The 24,567-nt window shown below is 38.5% G+C and overlaps 3 protein-coding genes and 1 long non-coding RNA gene across 6 annotated transcripts in view; 1 reads left to right on the forward strand and 3 right to left on the reverse strand.

Moving 5' to 3' along the window:
* The window catches only part of LOC107268266 (LIM/homeobox protein Awh), an 8,993-nt gene extending 8,446 nt beyond the window's left edge, over positions 1–547 (reverse strand). The window contains exons 1-2 of the mRNA XM_025085578.1: positions 416–547; positions 229–346 (exon numbers count right to left, since the gene is read on the reverse strand). The gene's annotated coding sequence lies outside the window, so the exon portion shown is untranslated. The remainder of the gene's footprint in view (positions 1–228; positions 347–415) is intronic.
* Positions 548–10,042: 9,495 nt separating this feature from the next.
* Positions 10,043–11,605, reverse strand: LOC107268269. The gene is made up of 4 exons (XR_001537775.2): positions 11,261–11,605; positions 10,547–11,114; positions 10,412–10,472; positions 10,043–10,312 (listed from the first exon to the last, which is right to left on the reverse strand). It is a non-coding gene; the product is annotated as an uncharacterized LOC107268269 (long non-coding RNA).
* A 2,533-nt stretch (positions 11,606–14,138) lies between these two features.
* LOC107268289 (TBC1 domain family member 13) lies at positions 14,139–17,446 on the reverse strand. 2 transcript variants are annotated; one of them, XM_015740921.1, is made up of 11 exons: positions 17,120–17,446; positions 16,975–17,048; positions 16,431–16,556; positions 16,174–16,327; positions 15,931–16,087; positions 15,831–15,833; positions 15,544–15,742; positions 15,270–15,471; positions 14,982–15,104; positions 14,861–14,918; positions 14,139–14,771 (listed from the first exon to the last, which is right to left on the reverse strand). In XM_015740921.1, exons 1-11 carry the CDS (start codon positions 17,155–17,157, stop codon positions 14,694–14,696), a joined length of 1,212 nt encoding a protein of 403 aa, XP_015596407.1. In that variant the 5' UTR covers positions 17,158–17,446; the 3' UTR covers positions 14,139–14,693. The 2 variants fall into 2 exon arrangements, with proteins under 2 accessions (XP_015596407.1, XP_015596408.1); XM_015740922.1 differs by lacking the exon at positions 15,831–15,833.
* A 2,084-nt stretch (positions 17,447–19,530) lies between these two features.
* On the forward strand, positions 19,531–24,454 carry LOC107268286 (probable ATP-dependent RNA helicase YTHDC2). Of its 2 annotated transcripts, none has more exons than XM_015740915.2 (7): positions 19,531–19,815; positions 20,104–20,323; positions 20,403–20,596; positions 20,685–22,770; positions 22,851–23,237; positions 23,317–23,567; positions 23,628–24,454. In XM_015740915.2, the coding sequence occupies exons 2-7, from the start codon at positions 20,130–20,132 to the stop codon at positions 23,978–23,980; spliced, it is 3,465 nt and encodes a 1,154-aa protein (XP_015596401.1). In that variant the 5' UTR covers positions 19,531–19,815; positions 20,104–20,129; the 3' UTR covers positions 23,981–24,454. The 2 variants fall into 2 exon arrangements, with proteins under 2 accessions (XP_015596401.1, XP_015596402.1); XM_015740916.2 differs by lacking the exon at positions 19,531–19,815 and adding an exon at positions 19,821–19,922.
* Positions 24,455–24,567: the final 113 nt, after the last annotated feature.

Genomic DNA, 24,567 nt, shown 5'->3' on the forward strand with positions numbered 1-24,567 from the left:
GGGGGGGGGGGGGAGAGAGAAGGGCCCCCTCCCATTTATATTTACGCCTAGATATATTTTATTTCCCCTTTTTATTTGGATGAGTTTCGGTTCTCGAGGGGGTTCGGGCACCTGTTTGTATTTCTGCCGCGCCGACACATAAATCATCCCGGAATGGACTAACGCCTTTTATCACTGGGATCCTCTCCACAGGCAGGCCATGTGTGTATCCATGTATGTCCTACTCACATATATTTTCGACACCCGCTATATACGTGCATGTTGCCTTTCTATACAAGCTGCATGATCTTGTCTGTCCCTTTCTCCATCTTTACTGCAGTCTAACCCTTGGGATAGGTATGCGTACCTAGGAGAGTGAGATGCCAGGATGAATATGAATTTTTTAAAAAATATTATTATAAATTGAAAAAGATACCTTTAACGTTTCCCATCTTGTATCGACAAAAATCTTGGGCAAATTGTGCAGGGCACTCAAGTTGCCGTTGTGGGATATTATGTAATCTCTGGATACATACAGTCCTGTACGGAGGACCGCTTGGAATACAGGGCTAGAGAAACATTCGTAACGGAAGACAAATATTTTAGCGATTCTTTGCCAGACCTTTCCCTTCGGAGCTTCGGGCAAAAGTGCATCTGCATCTTGTTGCACCCCGGGGGTCCTTGACTCGTCTCTGACTCCTTTTCCCTTTTCTTTTATCCTTATTCTCACTGACACGGCGTACACTTCACACCTGACAAACCACCCTCCTCCTTGCCCTCGTCCCATGACAGCCCTCAGTGGTCCTGTTTTCAATGAGAGAAAATGCCCACTCTTAGACACCAAAAGGTATATCTTTCTCAGGGATATCTCTTTTCCTAAAAGAAACGAGATGACAAAAAATCAAATAGCTACACGTTACATCTCACCGAGCATTCTCACCAGCATTAAGTTTTCCTATGGCGTAGAAATTGTTAACAGCGAAAAAAGGAGAGAAAAAAATTTTGAATTCTTCCGGCCAATCGGTGTTCGGTTCTGCGACTGCATTGTTTGGCAAACGTAATAGTGGATCGTATAAAATTTTTACGATTTATAGTCGTCGCTGAGTACTTCTGTAAGCAAAAAGGTGGTGTTAGAAATAAAAAAGAGAAAACGGCGGTTTGGCGTGAAAAATTAGTTGCGTTGAATAAATACCTGGTTATACGTATCCGATTGTTGAATATGAGCACACGCCTATATGTATTTACACGTGCTATACTCTTTATATGCTCCTACGTGCATATGTCACATAGGCAGGAGGGATCGGATAGGATGAGTGGTCCATGGTGGCCATTAGTAACGCTTACCCAGTATAATGCGAGAAAAATGGGAGTCGAATTATTCGAATGGTGTAGTGGTCATTGGACAAAGGTCCTTGCAGGACATCCAAGGGACACTCCGAGAGACTCGTGCAAACCCCAGGGTTCCTTTGCCGGTATTTCTCCAGTGAACAATGCGAACTCTCCAAAAATGTCTCCAGCATCTTCCACTGGGATGATCTATGGGAGCATCTTGGTGAGGATGGATCGGACAGCAATTTGTGAACTGCTGATACAAAAAAATCATTTTATTAGGTGATATCACTTATCGCGTAAAAAGTTACGTATTTATTTGTCGCGTAATCGGGGAATAAATAATTTTGATAAATTAATCACCTTGGCCAAGCTTACGCTGGACGCCTTTCAATTGTAAATTTTACGAATTTTAAGTGGGCAGCAAGAGAATTGCAAATGAGCAAAATATATTTTGAATTTCCTTGAATTTTACTAAATTTTACCATTACCATCCTGAGCTTTACTAGAGTAATGCGCTGCGTATTCAAAACGCGATCACACGTCACATTATCATGATAAAGGGGGTTGACCTGTTCGCATACGCATTCGACACGCCCATGCGTTCTACAACCCTCGAACGAGCCATCTACCCTCCCTGGTAACGACACCACCTATGGCCCAGAGTACGTTTCCTCTTCCACGTTTCAGAGCGACATATTGTTGTCACCCGAATATCGTATAAAAGAATACAAATTCGAGAAAGCGGCATGACATGTCACTTGCTCAGTCTAGCCGCCTGCTGTGCAAACACACGGAAAATCCGTCGAACGAACATCCCTTGACTGTATATTCCTGTTCTTCGTTCATATTTTTTTTTATCATTCATCGCATTTTTTTTCACTACTTATACTTCACTTTGAATGACGCTCCCGTCTCTTTTCGGTAAACATTACCGTGACACCTGTGGCGAGTGAAGCCAACATATCAGGAATTAAAAAAAATGTTAATACCACGGTACACAGTATCCAATATTATACAGGCTGTCGTATAATAAAATAGTTTACCGGATATGTAAATAATTGAATACTGTTTGTGACAACGATGCTGACTTTTACGTATATTTTTCAATTCGATATTTTTTCAGTATAATTAACAGTCTGTCAAAAGAATTCGTGATACGAGTCATAATGGTATGTATCCTACGTACATTGTAAATCCTGTGAATATTACACTCACGTAATTTTCGTATTTCCACTCGCTACCCTCGTCTGAAGTCTCCTCATACTCCACCGCGTGCGCCATCATGCTCAGCTTCCTGCTCTGTGATCTCAGGCGTCTGAGTTTCATCCCTCTTGAAGTTAGCTAACAGCAGGATCGCACAATGTAACCGTGATTGCAAATCCGCTCGTTATCATCAAAACTGTAGGTAACCTAACCTCACAAAATCCACCTACCCAACATTCACTCTAGATCCCGTAAGGCGCGAGACTAGCCCGGAATGTTCGTTTGAGGTTAAAGAGACTCGGAAGAATTTCAAAGATCCACGATGATCTCTTGCACGAAGAGGTCCACTGAACGACCAAAGAATATCAGCTGGTTTAGTTTTGATAACGCGTTCCTGTCCCGAAGCCCATAGAAAAATCTTTTCTCTGGAGGATCGTGACTCGATTAAAACGACACATCGTTGACCGCGAGACTTGCGCGCCATCTATGGGATAAAAACGTCAACCTCATACCATTTTTTAGACGGGTCGTCCGTTACGGCTCAAAACGGACGGTTCTGCTTTGTTTACATCAACACATTCGCATCGGGAAACGAAAATTCTGGTTTTTGAAACATATAAGCGTCGTCAAATAGCCCTGATAGAGATAGTGCCGTTTAATCTATCCGAATACTTCATAGAGATGACACTGAAAAAAACATATAATATGTACAGTGACGTGCAATCAGCCGTGTTTCTCGTACAACGAACAGATTCAACAAAAAAGTGAGTACAGTCTAATTAAAGATAAAGTGACGTGTTAATAGGCTAATTTCGTGAAATAATTACGCGCCCTTAGTATTAAATTCTAGGAAAAATTCAGATCAGAGTGGTTAATTGTCTTTGATGGATTTTACGAGGCACCTGAGCACCGTGCTTACAACCTGTTCCCATGGACCATTGCTGAGCTTAGCGGCTCCTGCGAATTTATATCAGCCCTTGATCTTTCACCATGCCCAATATCTATTCTGTATTGGTGACCACGAGGTTAGGTAACGTTATGGCGACGGGTAAAATTTGACTAAGGGCGTGCGAATCGTGAACAATCACGCTCGAGAAGCTCGCGTGGGATCAGGTTCAGAATTCTGGACTCAGAAGAGAGTCAGGAAGCGTCCTGTTCTAGAATCGTAGGGGTGGTTAAAGAGGGTGTAAGTCTAATGTTATGTAATAGGGGCCACGTGGCAGTTGCGGGGTTCCAATGCGATTTCAACCCCTACGGACTGTATTGTTCACCGGGACGAGGCTAAATAGACCAAGGTTATACCTCTAGCTATAGCTATATTATATATAGGTATAGATATGTATATATATGAGAGTCACCACTTGCAATGAACAACCCCGAGGCTCGTGGTAGTATTAAACGCTAATCCGATTATTTCTTTCGAATCAACGAATTCAGTGCTCGTGCGACTCTTGACGAGGGGCAGTCTGCCATCGGCCACCCTTATATTATAGAGAAATCAAATGGATTGAATATTCAATACAGGTGAGAGTCAATAATTATTTTTATACCTGCAAGAGCAAAAGCGTCATTTCTGACATAGTCTTCTTGCCAGGGAGAATCCGATAGCAGTAGGTAGTAATATATAGTGGAGTCTGGTAATTACGACCACTTATAACGACCGACTGCATATTGCATTCTGCTTCTCCCTTTATAAGTTTGGTTAGAAAGTAAGTATCCCTAAAAATTTTAATTTTGCTTATTACGTCATCCGTTTAGTAAAACGTAATTTTTCTGTCCCTTGGATGCCATTATAAATGGATTTGTTTTATTTTCGTACTATAAAGACTAGGCTTGCAAAGCATTTATTGAAAAAATTATATTTTTGTTCATTATTATTCATAATGTTTTTCTGTATTATGCACGCTCGTTGTTGCTACGTATACGAATAGTTTGGTAAACGATAACGGTCGATATTATTTTTTTGCATAAATTATAAGTGGATTTTTTGTATTTTTTTAATCGACTTTTTTATCGTTCGTTTTAATGACGAGAATGCACATTTATTTACATAGCCCAAGAAAACATTATTCGTAAGGTAATTTAAATACAGGCGAAGCTCAGATCAATTCACATACGGTGGCCTGTAAATTGCTAAGCCTCGTGACTGCCGATGGCGAGGAGTCAGGTTGGTAGAATCGCAAAGTGAATTGGTATTTAAAAATATGCACGCGGACAGATGCGGTTTCCATGTCGTGCGCTTTCAGTGGCTCCCATAAATATGATAAGCCACTGTAGAAAGATATACGATTCTATAAGCTTGGTCCAATGGCGCACCTAACCCTAACTCATGTGGTATATAGTGAATCCGGCGAGAGAAATAACCAAAGAAAAATTCCTTAATTATGCCATTAATCGAATATCCCGGGTTAAAATCTTGAGATTCATATACCCGTGATCCTCTTCGGTAACTAGAGAGATTTTTGGACTCGTTTGATAAGGAGCTAAAAATTATTTGTCAAAATGAATCCGGAGAGAAAGGAGAAAGTCGGTGGTTGCCGTTGCTGAGTTTTCACGTAAAAGTAAAATGGACGCTCTGGGTAGACGACAGTTTGATCGATAAAAGCGTCGCGACGCTGGGCGTGTCCACGGCCGACGCCCGTCCTCAGCACGGTCCGACCAGCTCGCGAGGATGTTTATGCCGGCGGCTTTGACAAACAGGAAACGCCGCTGACGCTTGTATTTCCTGACAGAGAAATGAAGAGGGGAGGAAGGGAAAATGAAGACAGATGAAAGAAAAGATAAAAGAAAAAAAATTTTTAAAGAGATTCTTTTAAATATCAAAGACAGAATTCACGGGCTAACAAACTCACCGATTCTGAACTCTACCCTGTCGACATTGACGAGAGTCACCAGGCTGCCACCACCTTAAATGGATTAGAAGGGTCTTGTCGGATGACTAAGTTTCAGCAAGGCCAGAGCAAAACCGAAATCCAATTTAATCTTAACGTTAACTCAATCTCCGCGTAGTGCACCGTTACACAGTAAATTAACCAAGATACAAGGAAGAACCAGTGGACACTGGGTAATCCTAATAGGATTGATCCAACAAGTGGCAAAAATCGTAAAAGAGTAAAACCGCAGAAACCAGTCCAAACCCTAACGAAGAACCGGGTTGACGTGTACACCCGGCACACGAATTTTGTCTATTTTTCTAATTTTACTTAAAATAAAAAATCATATAACTAATTCGCAGTAGCGGTTAATGTAGAACTGTCGGTAAGGTAGAACATTAAGGTACACGAAGAATAGGGTATTCGAACCTCTATATAAATATAACGTATACGAATAAAAATGACGTGTCAGCAAATATGATTGGCCTTGCATATGAGAAACATACGTGTACCACACGTACCAGGTGGCTACGGCCGATCCTGTTGTATCGGTTACCGATTACAGTGTCCACCTATACCGACGACCCGTCCATCTACCTTGCGAAGCAATGCGCGTGAAGCTAGTTCACAATACGTATGAATATACCATAGAAAACGTACAATACTGTATTTTCCTTTCTCTTCTACATTCTACATTCCTCATGGTCTTGGCCTCAGCGTATTACCAGCAACGATTACGAAATCTACGAGCAAAAGTAAAGACTCGAGATCGATCAATAGATCAATTCCAGGAAGAAAGTCAACGAATGATGAGATGCATTGAAGATGGCGTATAATAAAAAAGAAAAAAAAAATTATTTTTTTATATGCATCTCTTTCGTATTACAAGAACATATCAGTATGTTTGGTCACCATAGGAACTTTTATACTGTCACAAAAGAAAAGGACGAGCCAAACTCACCTGACGATTTACCGTCTATCCGGTACCAGTAATTGGATAACGTAGGCCTAGCCCGTTACAGCCTGGAGGTGGGATATAGGTACAACGGGGTGGAAGGAGAGACCTATGGCGCCTGGCGGATACGTAAAATTGGGTAGAACAGGACAGAACCCACTGGGCTTCGGTTCGGTTTATCGACCTGGAACAACAAGCGGCAATCAGGCATAACTCGATCATTTCATTCTTCTGCCTCCCTGATCAGCCGTCGTACACTCCGGACCAACCCTCTTGCCAATCCGCCATGTTGCGCAGGCTAGTGCTACGCATCCTGTGTATATACATATATATGGTTGTCCACCCCCCTTTCCCCTCGCCCACTCCCTACTCTTTGCTAAACCACCCTCTCCTCCCATAGACTCCTCACGCTCACCTCCCTTCTGCTCCTCTTCTCTTTTGTCCCCGGGCAGATTCGCGAATCCCAAATCGCAAACACACCTAACCCTCCTGACAAAGCTACGCAGACGGAATACCTTAGTTCCGGTGACTTGGTGCAGTTAACAATGGAACCATTTTTTTATTTTAATTTATATATTCGAAAAATATTATGTACCGGTAATCTGGTGGTACATGACTTTGTTTTTCTGTGAAATATTTTCGAAATTCTTTGTATATGCTGATATGTTTATTTTTTGGGACGTAACGAAATACTTTACAAAAATTATTAAATCAATGGACAAAATATGTATATGGAAAAATAGTGTTACGTAATTACATGTGAATGCCAATAGTATTAAGTCAGAAACTTATATTTTTTTTTTATTAATTTTTTTTTTCAAAATGTTTAGTCGACTTTGTAGGCATAATAATGAACTAATTCTTCTGTACCAGTTTACTATTTTTTAGATACCATCGCGCAGACAAACGCGAGTGTCTTATCTATAGACATATATGTAATATATATGCTTCTGACTTTTGACTCCCTTGAACTGACAAAGCAACAAAACACGTTGAAATAGAGTTCTTAATTTTTTATACGACTGTGCAGCATCTAGCGTTCAATAAAATAGATAAAAATATCCAGAGATAAATAAATTTATGCAAATTTTTCAAATTCCTATCAAATTTCCTATTTTTGTGTCAATTTTAAAAGAAGGCACGATTTCTGCGAATTGAAATTATTGCCACATATCACATACGCATACCTTTGGTTACAATGTTGAATAATTGCTAAATATGCACCCCCTGTACTCGATTCGTCGACAAGCATCCCCTAAATATGTATATATATAGATATACACAACACGCACTCACATTCGTACACGTACTCCCCGAACTCATATCATCCCATAATTTCTCCAGTGATAATTTCAGTCATTAGGTACGACGACAGATTTATGAATAGCATTGCAACGTACTCAAAGGGCTAGCACCACTAGAATATTTTGAGCATTCATTGACGGTTACACAAGGGACCAGGACATGTGTGTAGGCAGCACAGGGCGTTCTGTTTTGGGTATAAAAAGAACCCGCTCTTTGAATTTCAATGGGAAAAGCCGCGATTCTATTTAATTTGCAATAAAAATACCAGGGACGTCAAATTGGGGCGAAATTAAAAAGGGGTCACACAGTATACAGCACTGTGGTTATCGCAATTAAAAGGAAAAAAAAAAAAATCAATATTTTCATCCCTTTAAAAATGCAATAAAAATGTTGAGACGTCAGAAAATTTTTCCAAAATTTTATTAGATGCTGACAGTATGAAGAATTTTTGGTGATTTTGTGTAAGTGGGTAGGGAAGAAAAGGGTGTACGGAAATGAAAAATTGAAAATTATTGTCCAAATTGAAAAAAATGAGAGATTCCTTTGATCGGTGCGGTTTTTTGGCAGGTTTTCAAAAGCAAATCCAGCGATCCATTAAGAATTGAATTAGTCGTCAAGCGTCCCTCGAGGCCGTCGCACCTCCCTGTCAAGATTATTCGGTCCACTTGTCCGCACCCTCGATCAGGTCCACCCCTATGCTGCGTTCTGCGTTTCTCTTCTTAGCAACCCTTATAATCCCGTTACAGACTGGCTCGAACGTTTCACCCTGCGTGGCTGCTGGCTTCTATTGTCGCCATTCACTGTCTTTAAAACAATACACTGACTGATCCGAAATTTGCAGATCATGAATAGTACCCCCCTTGTACTCGTACCTCCACTGGACCATCCCCATAAAAAATGTCAAGTGCGAATAAGATCTTCACTATTGAAAATAAAATATAATCCGCACAGAAGTATCATATATCGTTGATTATAAAAGAAAAGTACGTCTATTGGTAAAAATGTGAGAAATAAGCAATTTCCATTGATTGTAAATTTCCTTGATAAGAGCTTTCGCGTAATCTGTAAGGCAATAACGGATGCTGTGGTCCATGGACTTTCACCCTCTTCGGCCTCTCTTTTAAATCGTACAACCGAATAATTTGTGGGTGAAATTCGTCTTTGGCACAGGAAAGATATAAAAGAAAGGAAGGAACGAAAGGGTCGGAGAAATTTTGAACTCTTTTTTTTTTCTTCCATTTTCATTTGCATGCAATTTACCATTCGTGGTAAGGAAGGACCTTTGATCTTTTGGCTTGATCGCGCTGATTAACGTCGACGTAACGGTGTAAAAAATTCTTTAGAAAAAGAATTTAAAAAAAAGAAAAAAACTTTTTCAATATACCTTATACCTTCTTTTCTTACAATTTCAAATCAATTGGTGAACGTACCTTGTTAAATGACCAGAAATGATCTTGTACTGTGTATCGGGCGACATGTGACACACGGTAGGATTTACCCTACTATGGGGTGAAAAGGGGATGGCAAGGATCAGAGAGAATTACAGGATCAACGATCTGGCTAATTCAAATATCCCTAGAGACGTTATTTATACACGCCAAGTATGGCTATGGTGTATTCGCCTAAACTACCTACCAATAACAATATAGTTTGTATATTTTAAAAACCCGCTTTTTACATGATATTTAAATCCAAACATACCTACACATAAAATAAATTGTCAAACACCATCATTAAAAACAAAACTGCCCCCAAACCCACCATATGGCCAATTAAAACAAAAATGACATAAAAGCCCATTACTGTCTTTTTTTTTCACTATCTCTAGAAAGGATTACAATAGCCACGTCTCTAAAAAAAAAAAGCCTATTTTGCAACCCCCACCAGCCATTCACCCCAATGAAATTCTCAACACCACCCTCAAATCTATTATTACAGTTGTAACTGTTAACGTTAATCCCTTAGCGGGTAGGAGTCCAACCCCCCGTATAATCCCGTAAAAATGTAAATTCCCAGTTCCCCCAGAACGTGAAGAAACGGCATGAACACCCTAGGACCTAACCTAACAACCTGACAACCCTTCGTATTAGATCCGTGCGCATGCGCAGTGCAGCGTACATATACCAGCAGTATGGTTTAGCCGAATTCCACCCAAAGAGAACACGGTCCACCCGATCTGCATATGTACGTACACGTCCCTGGTATATGACCTACCACGTTAATACTAGCTACGGGCAAATATTCACAGATGCGAAAATCGCGTTAGCCCTTGTATCTGGGTAGGCTGACGTTACACGAAGCGGCTTTGGCTTACATCGCTTATATGCTATATGCGCTATATATTCTACATATATAGTTACTCAGTTACCATGAGTACTAACGGGATTTATTTGTATCAGTACATACAGCTACCTATTCCAGAACCGAAGGAGCCCGACGGGCTGCCAATCCCCTATCTAACACCCTGTAGCTACATATGTACAAGCATACATACTGTGCCTGCTAACCAACGGACTACCAGTTCATTAGAGATAGCTAAACTTTGAGGGAGTCCATTGCACCGTGAGGGTGAGGATTTCATTATGGTCCAGAGAGATATTTTATTAGGTATTTCTATCTCGTAGCCCATTCAGAGTATATTCGCATCCGGATAAAAGATATCAGTCTGAAAAAAATGTATCGTTAGAAAAAAAAATATTAAAAAAAAAGAGCTCATTTAACTATACAAAAACCGAATACCATTATTAACCAATACATGACTCACGTTGGATATCGATGAATAAAAGAGTTGAAACAAAATGATCAGGTACTATGAAGAGTTCCAGCTGTAAAAATATTTAAAAAATAAATATATATCTATACACTGCAATAAACCAGATTTCTGGAAGGAAAGACTCACACGTGACATTCCTGCTCTGGATATATGACGTCGTGACGTATCCCATATACTCGGTGAGATTTTTTTTATCATTGATCCCAAGGATCTATAATGTGTCTGATTATTGACGTGCGTTTAAGATTAATACAGCGCCGATCCGAGATTCTCCACCTTCTTCCCATCCTCTTCTCTAATGTATCCATCATGCATCTTATATGCAGCATATATATACACGCAACTATAGATATACACACAATGCCATACCATGGCGAGAGAGATAAACGTGTAGCCGTTAAGATTCTAGTGGAGGAATGTAGGCAGGTACATATCCATATGGGACGCGGACCATGTACAGTCTCTAACAGTACCGTCCCAACCTTTTACATGGTGCATCCTCTTCACCGACACACTGCACCAAGTAGTACGTGCACGCGTGTTATACGTGACTGCGTGTGAACTGGGTATTAAGCATACATCGGCCTCCAGGAGATGGATCACCTGCAGCCTTGTGCAGGATATATCGCTTGGCATCATTTTCTCAGGATTTTTCAGCTGACTAAGCAAAAAGTCCATGGCGCTGCAGTGGAAACTGGGAACAAGACGTATAGATTAGAAGCGTGAAAAATTCTTTAAGTACTGTAAATATATGCGCGGTACAGAGAGGGAGAGAGCGAGTATATCTATTAGGGAATTTAGAAATCGTTATTGTATTTAGCTGTATTATACGTGGGGTACCTGATCGGTAATCAATGCCATCTTGCAGCGGCGATCACCAAAAGAAAGATCCTTACGGTACGTATCTACCGATCGTTTATCGTTGATCTAGGATCGATGGCGGATGGCGGAGAGTTATTACGTAATGGGCTCTTGAGATCGGCCAATAAAATCGTCTTGTAACGCCGTCGCAAGCTCGCCGTCGCTTCATGAGGATTCGACGAGTACACAATGAGGAACTAGCAGGTAGGTACCGATGCTGAGAGGACGGACAGATACAAATAAATGATTAAGATCTTTGATGCGACACCGGCAAACGTGGACCACCAACGAACTAATCGCTTCGATGACTTCTCGGTAGGCCATTTGCTTTCTCTGGAATGATTTTAAGAGTAGATATTAAATGACGCACGATGCGAATTTTGGGTTTGATTTTTATGAAATTTCTAACCTCTTTTTGCTTTTAGCATCCTTTCTGGGCCTGTGCGTGACGTACTCGAAGATTCTGCGGACACGTGGGTCTTCATGGTGAGTTTATAAAGAAAAGGCTGAGACCATTCTTTAAGGCTCGTATCCATCAATCCGTTCGTCGGAACGATCTTTACCCAGTGTGGACCACCGCTGAGATCGCTGGCGAACAATCTGCCAGTCACCCTTAGTTGATCTTACCACATTCGTCAACTTCGAGGCTGTGCAGGTCGCATGGACCTTATATATACATAGAGGTGCAAGCATGCTTCACGTCTTGGGATGGTGGTGCGTGACGTTTGATCGAACGGGATATAAATTCCATCTTTGGATCTTCATCGAGAGATGATCCCTTCCGGTATCCAATATTGATCTTCGATTTGGGTAGTTTCGAGAAACATGAAAAAAATATTGCAAAATTAATTTCATCAAATAAAAATAAATTTTTCATTGATATAGTTAAAGCTATATACACGCGGAATTAATTTAATCGGTATTACCCCACTAATGATAAACGGTAATAAAGTCAGATGTGAAATTTCGTGGAATTATTTACTGTAAAATGTAATAAATGATCAAGGTAAAATAAATAGCGGCCATTCCACGTGTTCATAGATGATATCCTCGTATAACGATCGTCTCATTGCACCCTCGTAAAATGCATGATCACTGATTAAGCAAAAGCGGCGCTTGGTAGGCCCAGTCAGTCTTCGCAGGATCAGGCTTTACGACGGGGGCGTGTATCGTAGACGTGTTATCGGCCTGTTTTTGTCGCAATCTTCCTCAATCAGTAGTTTGATTGGGTCGGTTAGGTAATGAGAAGCGGTAAAAATTGCCAGGAGCAGAGTGTCTTCTCGAATGGGGTAGGAACTTGCAAAAGCTTATGTATATGTATGAAAGGACATCCACGCGTATCGTATATGCATGTACGCAGCCGTCGGCGGGAGTGCAGCTCGAGTGAGATTATAAATCAAGCAATCAGCCGCCATAAAAGTCCACCCACGCAATTACATTTTTTCGGATCCTTGCCCATTTTTATGCCTATTTCATTCAAGGGTGTAGAATCCAGAAGGTTACCAGCCATCTTCTTCCTCTTCGTTTCCCTCGTTGTCTCCTTCGTATCCATGAACTACTCTCGTTCGTCCTTTCTGGTATATCCTATGCGTGATTCGATTCGCTACGCTTGGCCGTGGCGCGCGAGCGATATTGTTGCACCAACAAAATGCATACAGGGTGACAATAATAAAACGACTGGAAGCGCGAGATCCATTGTAGCCAGTGCCCGTGTCTGTGGATACACCCCGGTACATATATAACCGAGGGTTTAAAGGCACAATGCTACATAAATCAGCGATCATCGAGGATAGCGACATGGGTCGTGGGCGTTTCCATACATCGGTGCTCAGGTAAATTCTAAAAAAAATATATATAAATAAAAGTTATATAATTAATTATTCACTTTTCATTTCACGTAGCAGAAACTTGGTTGTTTATTGATTTTGGTAATATGCTATGGAAATGCTCTGTCGGTTCGAGGGCTACAATTTTTGTAAATGCATATGGGCCAAAATTATTGACCTTGCCGGAGATTTATACTTGTATTTTTTATTCAAAATTTTTGTGTTACTTAATATTCTACACAATCTTTTGTCTTTGTAATTTGATTCTGGCACTTTTTGGCATTTCATATTTTCGCGCTCATTTCTTTATATGGATAATTTGTATGCACGCTACCTGCCAGGAATTTGTAGGTTACGTGCATAGTATAGAATCAGATAACAGAAACGTATACTGATTTGTATTCCGCGCTTGGATTTCGGTCCAATCATCGCATTTGAGAGAAGATGACACGAAATGAAATCCTCGTATTTCAGTTTATTCAGTTCGCGAGCGAATTTGGTTTATTAATTTAATAGTAATCATCGTGTATTCCCTTTGTGAATCAAGCTGGGAATACTTATTCTGTTTGCATCAGCTTACGTAGATTTTGTTGAAATTTAAAGAAATTTTTACTAGGAATTGATCCGTTCTGTCAATTTCATGCTTGTCATTGTTGATACAAAAGATTTTTTTTCACACTACTCCTGGCTTTAACGTTACTGCAGACTTTAACAAATTAACGAGAATTTCATTATGACGGATTGGAATGAATCTGTACTCTTTAGTCTGAGCAGAGATCAGTTCCAGTTTCGGGGGACTCTTTTACATTGTGAACCATAAGATCACGACCCTTTTCAATGGAACTAATGTAGAAATTTTTAACCACCTGTGTACCAGGTGGTTATTTCTAGGACAATGGTATATTCTTTGAATGAACGAGGAAGAATGACTTTGGATTACTTGATAGGACTATTTGGTCTAATGACATTAGCAGGCGATTGCAAATATAACAGTGTTTATTATATAAAACGTAAAATGAATGACGCAGATCATTAGAAAAATAAGATCATGAAATATAATTTCACAGCAACGATATCCGTCGTGTATACAAATGGTAGTGATCTAATTGTAGTCTAGAGGGACTGATATATATTTATATAAAACATTTCATTAATTGAATCGTATTAAAAAAAGTCGTTCCTCGACTCTTCTTCAAATGTGACGCTTTAAGCGACAATATGTAGAACATATCTTCGAATTTAAATCGAAGTAAAATAATTGTGGATTAAATATCGAGCTGCGATTTTTTACTAAACATTTCTTATCCGGCCTAACGACCCGACGAAATTATTCGGCAATGTGGCAGGCTTATAATTTATATATTATGCTTAGACTATTTTTTATAAATTGCGGAGTTTAGTGAACTATAATACCGTAAAAATATCATCGAACTCCAAGATACGCATTGTACATATATATATATAGCTTGGAATTTATATTCTCTTCTCTTATACCATATACAAGGATAATTCGAATCCATTCATTATTCTTATTTTTATATTACCTCAAAGATCGCATTAATTGGAAGAATATAAGTCGGCATTCGTTAAGAAGAATTCAAAGTTTTCCCTGCCAATGCCGCTGCTTTGGAGAGTACAATTTGAATATCCATCGACGGAAAGTTCTGTGGTAAAGGAAATGCCATGTTATTAGTTCCCTTTGAAGTCGGTATGGCTTTATTTGAGTTTATATTGTTAATCGTATCGTCATTACCTGCAAGAGTTTTACATTCGTGGCAAAGTCACCAGCCAATAACTGATCTCGTAACAATCTGAAAGTTAAGAATACGTAGGTAAGACATTTTTATTTAACGTTAACAATTTTGAAGACTTACAAGATCATGGCACAGCAGATATGAATGAGAAAGCTGAATCTATTCTCGTCGGCAAAGAGACTATCCCAGATTCTCATAACGTCGGGAAGTGGGAACTCTTGAGAAAGGAGCAGCGTTAACCATCTGTAAATAACGAACTTTCCAATAAGAGTATAAGAAGGAACCGTCATTACCGACGTAGTTCAAAATGTCAACAAGTGTTAAGAAAAAATCTTAATGTATAATATATGGATAGTACGTCGGAAGGCAATGTTATTCAAGTATTTAATTGAAGTTTTAAATCTTTACCTGAAACTGTAATATTGGGGACATAATTCCTGTTGATGTAGTCGAAGCCAAACCTCGTGATCATTGACCTTAACTTGTCGTGTCAATTTACTCATCATGGAGTTAATACCAAATTCAGCCTCGTCAAGGGATTTGATGAAGAAATCACGAATTTCAGCCATTAGATTTGTAAAGCAAAAAAATGTGTCAGCCTCTGCATGTTCTGAAAACAGAATAGTTTGTGAATAGTTTGGAAATTACATAATTATTCAATGTTTTGTTATTATTTGGGTACCTCTCCACTGATGATCAGGATCACAAGCAAACGCATGATATATTGGTCCAACAATTTCATTCATTCCTTGAACGTATCCTTGACCTGGATTCAACTTAGCATAGAGGAATAGAATTCGCTCTAAGACTTCCCAATGTGCTTCACCACCTTCCGCCAATGGAGCATAATCTTCGACAGCTTTTCTTACAGAAACTGCTATCTAAAATAAGTTCGTATTAGATTTTAAAGAATCAGTATTGTGTTTTAATTGCTATGACTCATCTGATGAACTAAACCTGATACTCTACCTGCTGCTTTCCATAATAGGGAATGCAGGAAAAAAAGAATTATGAAGATTTCAAAAAAACAGTTTATGTAATTTTTGTAGCAATAAAATTTATTCTTTACCTTTGTTATGCCAAGACCCTTCCTCTCTACATTAGCACTTCGAAGTACAGTGTGTTGTACACGACGATGAAGACGTTTTGATCCACTGACATTTACTATAGCTTTACAGGGATAATCAGTACCTTGTTGGAAGAATGATATATCTGGACAAAGTCTCCTATAAAAAAAAAAAATAAAAATTTGATTGATGCCTATGCCACTTTTTGTATTACATTAATCAATTAAATAGAAACTATTTGCTACCTGACATCTTTATCTATTTGAAGTAAAACCTCGTTATCTTTGAAAAATGTTTGCCACTTGCTATCTGGATTTAAGTTTAAAGGATGATCTTGTAATGTGACATCCACACGTTCTCCATCCACATCTGCCTCTCCAGGCATTACTATGAGATCATCTGTAGCGATATGTATATTTTTATTGATAAATAAGTAAGTGTTAAATGGCCCCGAATAAAATTTATCCATGAAGCAAAAATTCAGAGCAGTTGCGTTTCTCACCAATGAAAGTTTTATATAGTTCTCTTTTTCGTGAGAGAGTTTCAGACCAGCTAGCTCTTGTGGACGGTAAGTAATTCAATAGTAACTTCCAGCAAAGTGGTCTTAGGCCTCCTTCATCTGGTACACCTGTAATTCAATCAAAATTCAGATCACTATAACATTCTTCCAAAAATTTACAAAGTCTCTAAGCATAATGAATTGTAGCACAATATTTTTTACAGCAAAGCTAGGAATCGTTTTATACGCAAAAAGAGCTATATAAACTGTTACGATAAGCTTAGGCCACAGATTATTTTAAGAACAAAGTCCACGAAATATTACACTTCAGCATTTTATACTAATCTATTAATAAAATCAATTAGATCATACCAACAACGACTGAATCAAAATTGCTTTAAACGTAATGAACAATATTACAAGTTAAGAAAAGTATGTATGGTATCTAAAATACAAAGGGAAAATGTCATATATCAAAATTTGTTCTATTTATCATTTTTGTAACTGTACAAAAGATGTAACAATTAGTCCAAATCAATGTACATACCATGGAAACATAGTCGTTTAAGACTGGTTATATCTATTTCTTCACCATTTAGAACATCATCAAAGTCGTGCAATCTGAAAATATATAAAAACGATGCAAAATAAATTCAAATATAGAACATCAACAAGCTATAATAAAGATTTACCTTTTCCGTAATATGCTCATTGTGCCTGCGTGTGGCATATATGCTGCACTTATGAAATCTGTCCAATGTTATCAAAACTAGTGGGCGTGCAGGCATTCAACAATAACTTTTTCCTTGTTAAATTATAGTCGGCGTATCGCTGCTTTGACAAAGCCTGCGACCACCATTTTCACTGTGATTGAGATGAAGCCTGTTATCTTTCATTGGAAAATGATCCAACTTATCTGGCTGATTCGTTCAGCCACAATTATATCTCTTCAATATGCCAATTTGAACCATTTACACCTTCCACTTAATCTTTCTCCTCTTACAATTCACATAACCTCAAGTACTTTTTAGGGATGTCATATAGGAGGTAGAAAATGGTGGGGAGCACGTGATTACATTATTACGAATTAATGTCATCTATCATTAATCACACTTTTCTTTAAGCGTAGATAACGATAGCTAATGACATGAAAAAGTAGCCTGAGTTATGATTCATAATTTTCCATAACTTTATAATGCATATTATAAAATCATTATATATCTATGGTAATAACTTTCACACTCAACGCTTTCACTAGACGATTGCAATTTCGAATTAAAATAGCATCGTTCTTTAGCTAAATCTTATTGTACCGACTGTGACTTATGCCCGATGTGAATCAGCGTTAAGATTAATGTAAATCGGCTATGTGACATGGACCTAAAGCGTAAATCTCTAACAATCGAATTGGTACCGATGATTATACTTGACATTTTGATGCAATAAAATGGAAATAATTAAACAGGCTAAAATTTATTTATCTCGTTACATCTTATAAGTTTGTATGAGCTACTAATTTCTTATTATCTGTCGCGAGACAGCAATTCTCATTTCATAATTTGGCGGAGGGGTATATTTAAACAATATAAAACAATGCCCGAAAAGGAAAGAAACTTAATAACTCATTAAAAATATCAAGGATGCTAATTGAAATAATTTTAACATAATTCTCAACAGATTCTAGTGGCAGAACAGAGACCTCATACATACATATAGGTTCGATTCCACCAGCATAGTTAATCGTTTAAATTTAGTTTAACTGTACGATTAATCAAACAGATACTTGCATTTTGAAGATAAACATAGTTCACGCATTGAACTGTTCCGAAGGTATCGGCCCATGATCGATCCACAATATATCACAGACCGATTGCGTTACTGAATTTCGTTATTTACAAAGAGGCGGCCTTGAGGAAGTTATCAACATCAGATGGTTGCACCTGCAAGTACATTACTCAACAATTGCACTCTAGGCTCTCCGTCGAATATATTAACGATAACAAATTTATTTTCAATTTTTCTTGTTAATAAATTCATCCTTGCCATAATGTCCATGGATGAGACAAACAAGTATGTGCATAATACGCATCTGATGTGAGTGTAGATCAATTTATATTAAGCTTTTGCGCCCAGGATTTCCCCATTTTCCATATATTTTAGTGCCTGAGAGGGGAAGTCGGCTGCAGAGGGTTAAAATATAAAAAGTACTTGAAAAAGACTAAATGAAACATATGGTAAGGAATCCATTCTCGATCAATCGTTCGATACGTTTTGCGTGCGAAAATCATGTAGTAGTTCTATACGTCAGTGGATTATTGTAATTACGCTGTAAGCGCATTATCTATTGAGACCACAGGTGCATTTCCCTCTAATGCATACAGATAAAATGAGACACGATGATGCTCGCGTACAAGATACATTTACATCGCCAACACAATACCTATTCGATGAAAAATTAACGGATTGTCGCGTGAAACAATGCTGAATGATTTCGTGTGACTAAATGCAAAAGAGGGTATGTTTGCTGAAAGTCTTATGTTTATATGCCCTTTTGAGAGTTACGATCTGTAACGATCTGTAACGAATACGTTGAGATCTGTTACGATTTGAGAGAGAGAGAGGAAATGCGAGAAGGCTTCAAATAATTCTTGTATTCATCTTCTATAAGTCCAAATATGTTTAATAATCATTTATTTGTTTAATGCTGAATAAATTATCGTTCCTACGAATCAAAAGAGAGAAAGTATAGAAATTAAGTAAACTATATTTACCTCTGGTATATTATTTGCTTTTTAAATTTCATTTTATTTGTGAATTAAAAAAGCTTTCGCTGAAGGCAAGAACTTAAACCATATAATGGCAACTAAAGAGTGTAATTTGGGCGACAAGCTAAGCTCGTTTGGCTGCCTAATCATATTTCTTAACAAAGGGGGTTTGTTAATGAAGTCATAAATACATTTTAGACTCACAAACCTGTTGTATGGCTTTTAGAATTAATTAATGTACCAGCACTAGTGTCCTCCATTCAAAATCGCGCTTTTCACATATTGTTTTTCAGTCACCATAGCACTGTGCGATATCAGCGCTGCGGCGGTAATTCAGCTCTATTATTAATACTGAACTCCGCTACTTGAAAGAATAAAACATTGCTAATCTTCTGCGTAATTATTTTCCAAATCGCTCATATGGCCTGTGTTTATACTGATTTACATTGTAGAGTTCATTTTCATAACTATAAATCTATATTATCTGACTTGACTACTATTTATTGACGGCTGTCGATACTTGCCATCTAGTTTGACTCTTAAAAAACGGCTAACTGTACAGTTACTCCGATTGCTACATATATCGTAACAGTATGGTGATTGTTTATTGACCTGTTGTGCTGGTAAGATTTGGCATTGCATTTTTCCTTACAATGTCTTACATTGTTATACATATTTTGTTAATAATTGTTTAGTAATAACCGTGCCGTTACGAGTAAAAATAAATGATGTGTGTGCCATGCAAAATATCCATATAATTTTTCTTTCATATTTGATACAATAGCTGTTATAACTTATCTGTATCGGAAAATTTAACTGATCTTGAGAAATATTTTAGTTGCTGATGGTTGAATTTATTGTCATTATCTCAAGGGATTGTAGAATCTGATTGAACATATATATTATTTCAGTAACTAGTGGATAAAAGACATAAACGATGCCGCGACGTAAAAATCGAAAACATTCAGCAATTGGCGAAGATACAAGAATTGCTGTAAACCTAACAATAAAACGGTTAATGGAAGATCCTGATCAGAGAGAATTAGAGTATCCGTCATCTTACAGTGCAGAAGAGCGAGCATACATTCATGAGCTTGCTAGAGAACTTGGATTGAAGTCTAAAAGTCGTGGGTAAGTTGTTTGCAACATTTACAAGTAAATACATGTTTCTGTTTTTTAATTGCTCCAATTTGGTTACTTAATTTTATAGAAAAGGAGCAAACAGGTTCTTGACCGTATATAAACGAGAAGGATCTACTATAATTCAAGCTGATGCTGCAATTAAATTGCAAAGGCCTTCGAGACAGGGTATTTATAATTTGATACAAAAGTTTCCTTTAAGCAACAAAGAGCGGCAAGATCTGCTTCCTCCAACAGAAAGGGAAAGAGTCGTAAATACTAATGGTAAGTAGTATTAGGCTAAGAACTACAAAGTATTAATAGGATTTCTTCTCATTATTAAGAACAGAGACTATTCTTCCGTTTTTTTTAGTTAATACAAATACTACAACAATGGGAAGGCTGAATAATTGTATACCCCAAGTACCGCACCTGAAAACTAATCATGAGATTTTGCCATTTCGCAAGTCTCTACCTGTATACAGTTCACGTAAGGAAATTTTACACGCATTGTGTTCTAGTCAAGTTGTGATACTGGCAGGAGAAACTGGTAGCGGCAAAACGACTCAAGTACCTCAGTATATATTAGAGCATTATCAACAAAAAAACCAAACTTGTAGAATAATTTGTACTCAACCCAGAAGGTTATCAGCAGTATCGGTGGCTGAAAGAGTAGCATTTGAGAGAGATGAAAAAATAGGGCATACCTTTGGCTACCAAGTTAGGCTTGAAAGTAGAGTATCTCCAAAGACACTATTGACATATTGTACAAATGGTGTTCTTCTTAGAACATTAATGGGAGATGATTCATCCTTGGCTATGATAACCCATATAATCGTAGATGAAGTTCACGAGCGTGATAGATTCTGTGATTTTCTCTTAATAACACTAAAAGACGCTCTGGTCAAATTTCAATCACTAAAAGTTATTCTCATGAGTGCAACAATGGACATAGATATATTTGCGAAATATTTCAACGACTGCGCCGTTATCAATGTTCTCGGCAAAACTTATGACGTCGAATGCTATTTCCTTGAGGATGTATTGAAAATAACAGGTTACATGAGCAAGGATATGCAAGCAAAAAAGAAAGAACTGACAAACAAGAAGGATCAGCGTAAAGTCTTGGAGTCTTGGACACAGTACAAGCCCCAAAATGCAAAGGTCAATCCTGGTGCTGAACGATGTCTACTTCCGGCGCCCATTCTTGGTCAGCAAAATGAGCCCGTTGCGGAGAAAGTAGAACTTGAGCCATGGTTAATAGAGGAAATGGACAAATCCATATCCGACGCTTGGCTCTGCGGTGGGGAAGATAATTTCGCCCAACTGCTACATTTTATTTTATCGGAGAACATTTCTGTCGATTATCAGCACTCAAAGACTTCCGTAACACCATTAATGGTAGCAGCCGGTAGAGGCTGCATAAATACCACTGAACAACTTCTCAATCTAGGCGCTAATTTAAATATACGTGCCGGAAATGAATGGACTGCACTAGATTGGGCAAAAAACATGAATCAGCCAGAATGCGCTGACTTAATTGAAGCATACATGAAGACCTATGACTGCACAGTGCAGGACCATGAAATAACTAATTCTAATAGTGCATCTCTCTCCGAAGATGATAAATTATTGTTAGACGTATATCATCATACGTTCAATGATGAGAACATAGACTATGATCTCTTGCTCAGTTTAATTCTGCACATTCATTTAAAGATGCCAATGGGATCCATCTTAGTGTTTTTACCGGGCTACGACGATATTGTTAACATGAGAGAGAAGATCAATGGCGAGGAGAGAAAGCTGAATGAAAGATTTCGGTACAGCCTTTTCATGTTGCACTCAAACATGCAGACTTGCGATCAGAAAAGAATATTTCGGCCAATGCCGCAAGGAGTTAGAAAGATTATATTATCCACAAACATAGCAGAGACGAGTATTACAGTAGATGACGTGGTGTACGTTATCGATTCAGGAAAGGTAAAGGAAAAGTCATTCGATGCTTTATCTAACGTATGCATGCTACGTTCCAATTGGATATCGCAAGCATGTGCTAAGCAAAGAAAAGGCAGGGCTGGTAGATGTCAAAAGGGAATTTGCTATCGTTTATTTTCTTCAATACGGTACAACAGCATGCAGGCTTATCAGACTCCTGAGATCTTGCGATTGCCCTTGCAAGAATTATGCTTGCATACTAAACACTTGGCACCAGGGAACACAACGATCGCTGAATACCTTGAAAGAGCGTTAGAACCACCATCTAACGTGGTCACGAGAAATGCTGTGCAGCTATTAAAAACTATCGATGCTCTTGATCCATGGGAGGATCTTACAGAATTGGGAACTCATCTCTCAGATTTACCAGTGGAGCCACGACTTGGGAAGATGCTGTTATACGCTGTGACATTGAAATGTCTTGATCCCATTTTGACTATAGTATGTTGCTTGGCCTACAAGTAAGTATGGCATAGTATGAAGTTACGCGTGTACGATACAGTGAAAATGCTTGGTTCAATAGTTGTTTTTTTTTTCTTAGAGATCCATTCGTTCTACCTGGTCAACCATCTCAGAAACGTGCTGCCAATGTATCGCGCAAGAAATTCGCTGCTGGAAGCTATTCAGATCACATGGCGTTATTGCGAGCTTTTCAAAGTTGGCAAAATGCTAGGTCGAGTGGGTGGGAACGTATATTTTGTGAAAAAAACTTTATCTCATCCGCCGTCATGGAAATGGTGGTGGGAATGCGCACGCAGCTTCTAGGTCAGTTACGTGCTTCCGGGTTTGTGAGAGCACGTGGATCCGGCGACATACGTGATCTGAATTCGAATTCTGAAAGCTGGCCAGTAGTCAAAGCTGCATTGACAGCTGGACTTTATCCAAACTTGATACGTGTCGACAGAGAACACTCTCATCTGAGAACACAGTAAGACATTATTTGTTCTTTGAATCCCTTTGTTCATCATTCTTTCAAACTTTATTCTTTGACTCCGTGTTAACTTCAGAAAGGAGGTCAAGGTATTCTTTCATCCCTCTTCAACGTTACGTGATTTTGCAAAATCGCCACGTATGACGTCAGCCCAGTCACACTCTACTAATGTAGACACCTTACCCAGCGATTGGTTATTGTACGAGGAAATGAGTCGCTCCGGCAGATTCTGTCATGTAAAGACAGTCAGTTTGGTCAATCCCATCACTGTGGCGATTTTCAGCGGTCCAGCAAGATTACCAATGGATGTGCTTTACGAAGCTGAATGTAGGTATTGTATCTTTTAATTAATTCCATGATTCATACAATACGTCACCCTTACTCCAGACGTTCCTGAAAGTGAATCTGACTCCGAAGTGGACGAGAGTCACGACGGGACTACAATATTAAAATTAGACGACTGGGTAGTGTTCAAAATGGATCCTGAAGGTGCACAACTGCTTTTACATCTCAGACAAAAGTGGAATGCTCTCTTTTTGCGACGTATGAAGAGTCCCAGTAAGCCAATGTCTCAGTTGGATGAGCAAGTGGTCAGGACTCTCGTTGCTGTCTTAACTAACGAGGAACGCAGCTGTGGATTACAGCAACCTTCTGGCATTGGGCAAAGACCCCGACCTTTACTTGTAGATTATTATCCAGCGAACGCAAAGCGTTCTGATGACTTTGATGATGTACATTAAATTACTAACATGCACTTTATCCATTTCAGTAATGGCCACCGTGCTGTATTTTCCAAGGTTGCTAGTACGAAGTTTTTAATTTATTTTTTCGCAGCTAGAATGGATTCTTTCTTGTTCTTCCAATTATTTAATTCATATCATATAGAAAGTAACGTGGTACACTTGTGTTATAATGGCAGCTCCCGTAGCGTTTTCGTTGCGTATTACGGAAACATGTGATATACTTTAAGAATGACTAAGTATACTTGTGTAAATATTAGTCATACGCGTATAGCCAACATCATATAATATTAGACATAATACTGTTGATACGATATTGTCCCATCGTTATGCTCATTTTATCTGATTTATTTTTTACTACGGTATCGCGCATGGATCTATATTTACTACTGGTTTTCTTGCACGCGGTTAACAAATCTGGAATGAAAGATGAACAAATGTAGTACATTAAATGTATTATCTTGCTGTAAGAAACTTTGTCGGTAATTACGCTTGTACAAACATCCCAAGTAATCACATCTCGTAATAGTTACCTTATGTAGTCTATAGGTATGAATTATATATTGTTACACAATAATTACGTAAAA

The sequence above is a fragment of the Cephus cinctus genome, unplaced genomic scaffold, assembly GCF_000341935.2.
Source record: "Cephus cinctus unplaced genomic scaffold, Ccin1 Ccin1_scaffold0508, whole genome shotgun sequence".
In the NCBI taxonomy this organism is placed as follows: Eukaryota; Metazoa; Arthropoda; class Insecta; order Hymenoptera; family Cephidae; genus Cephus; species Cephus cinctus.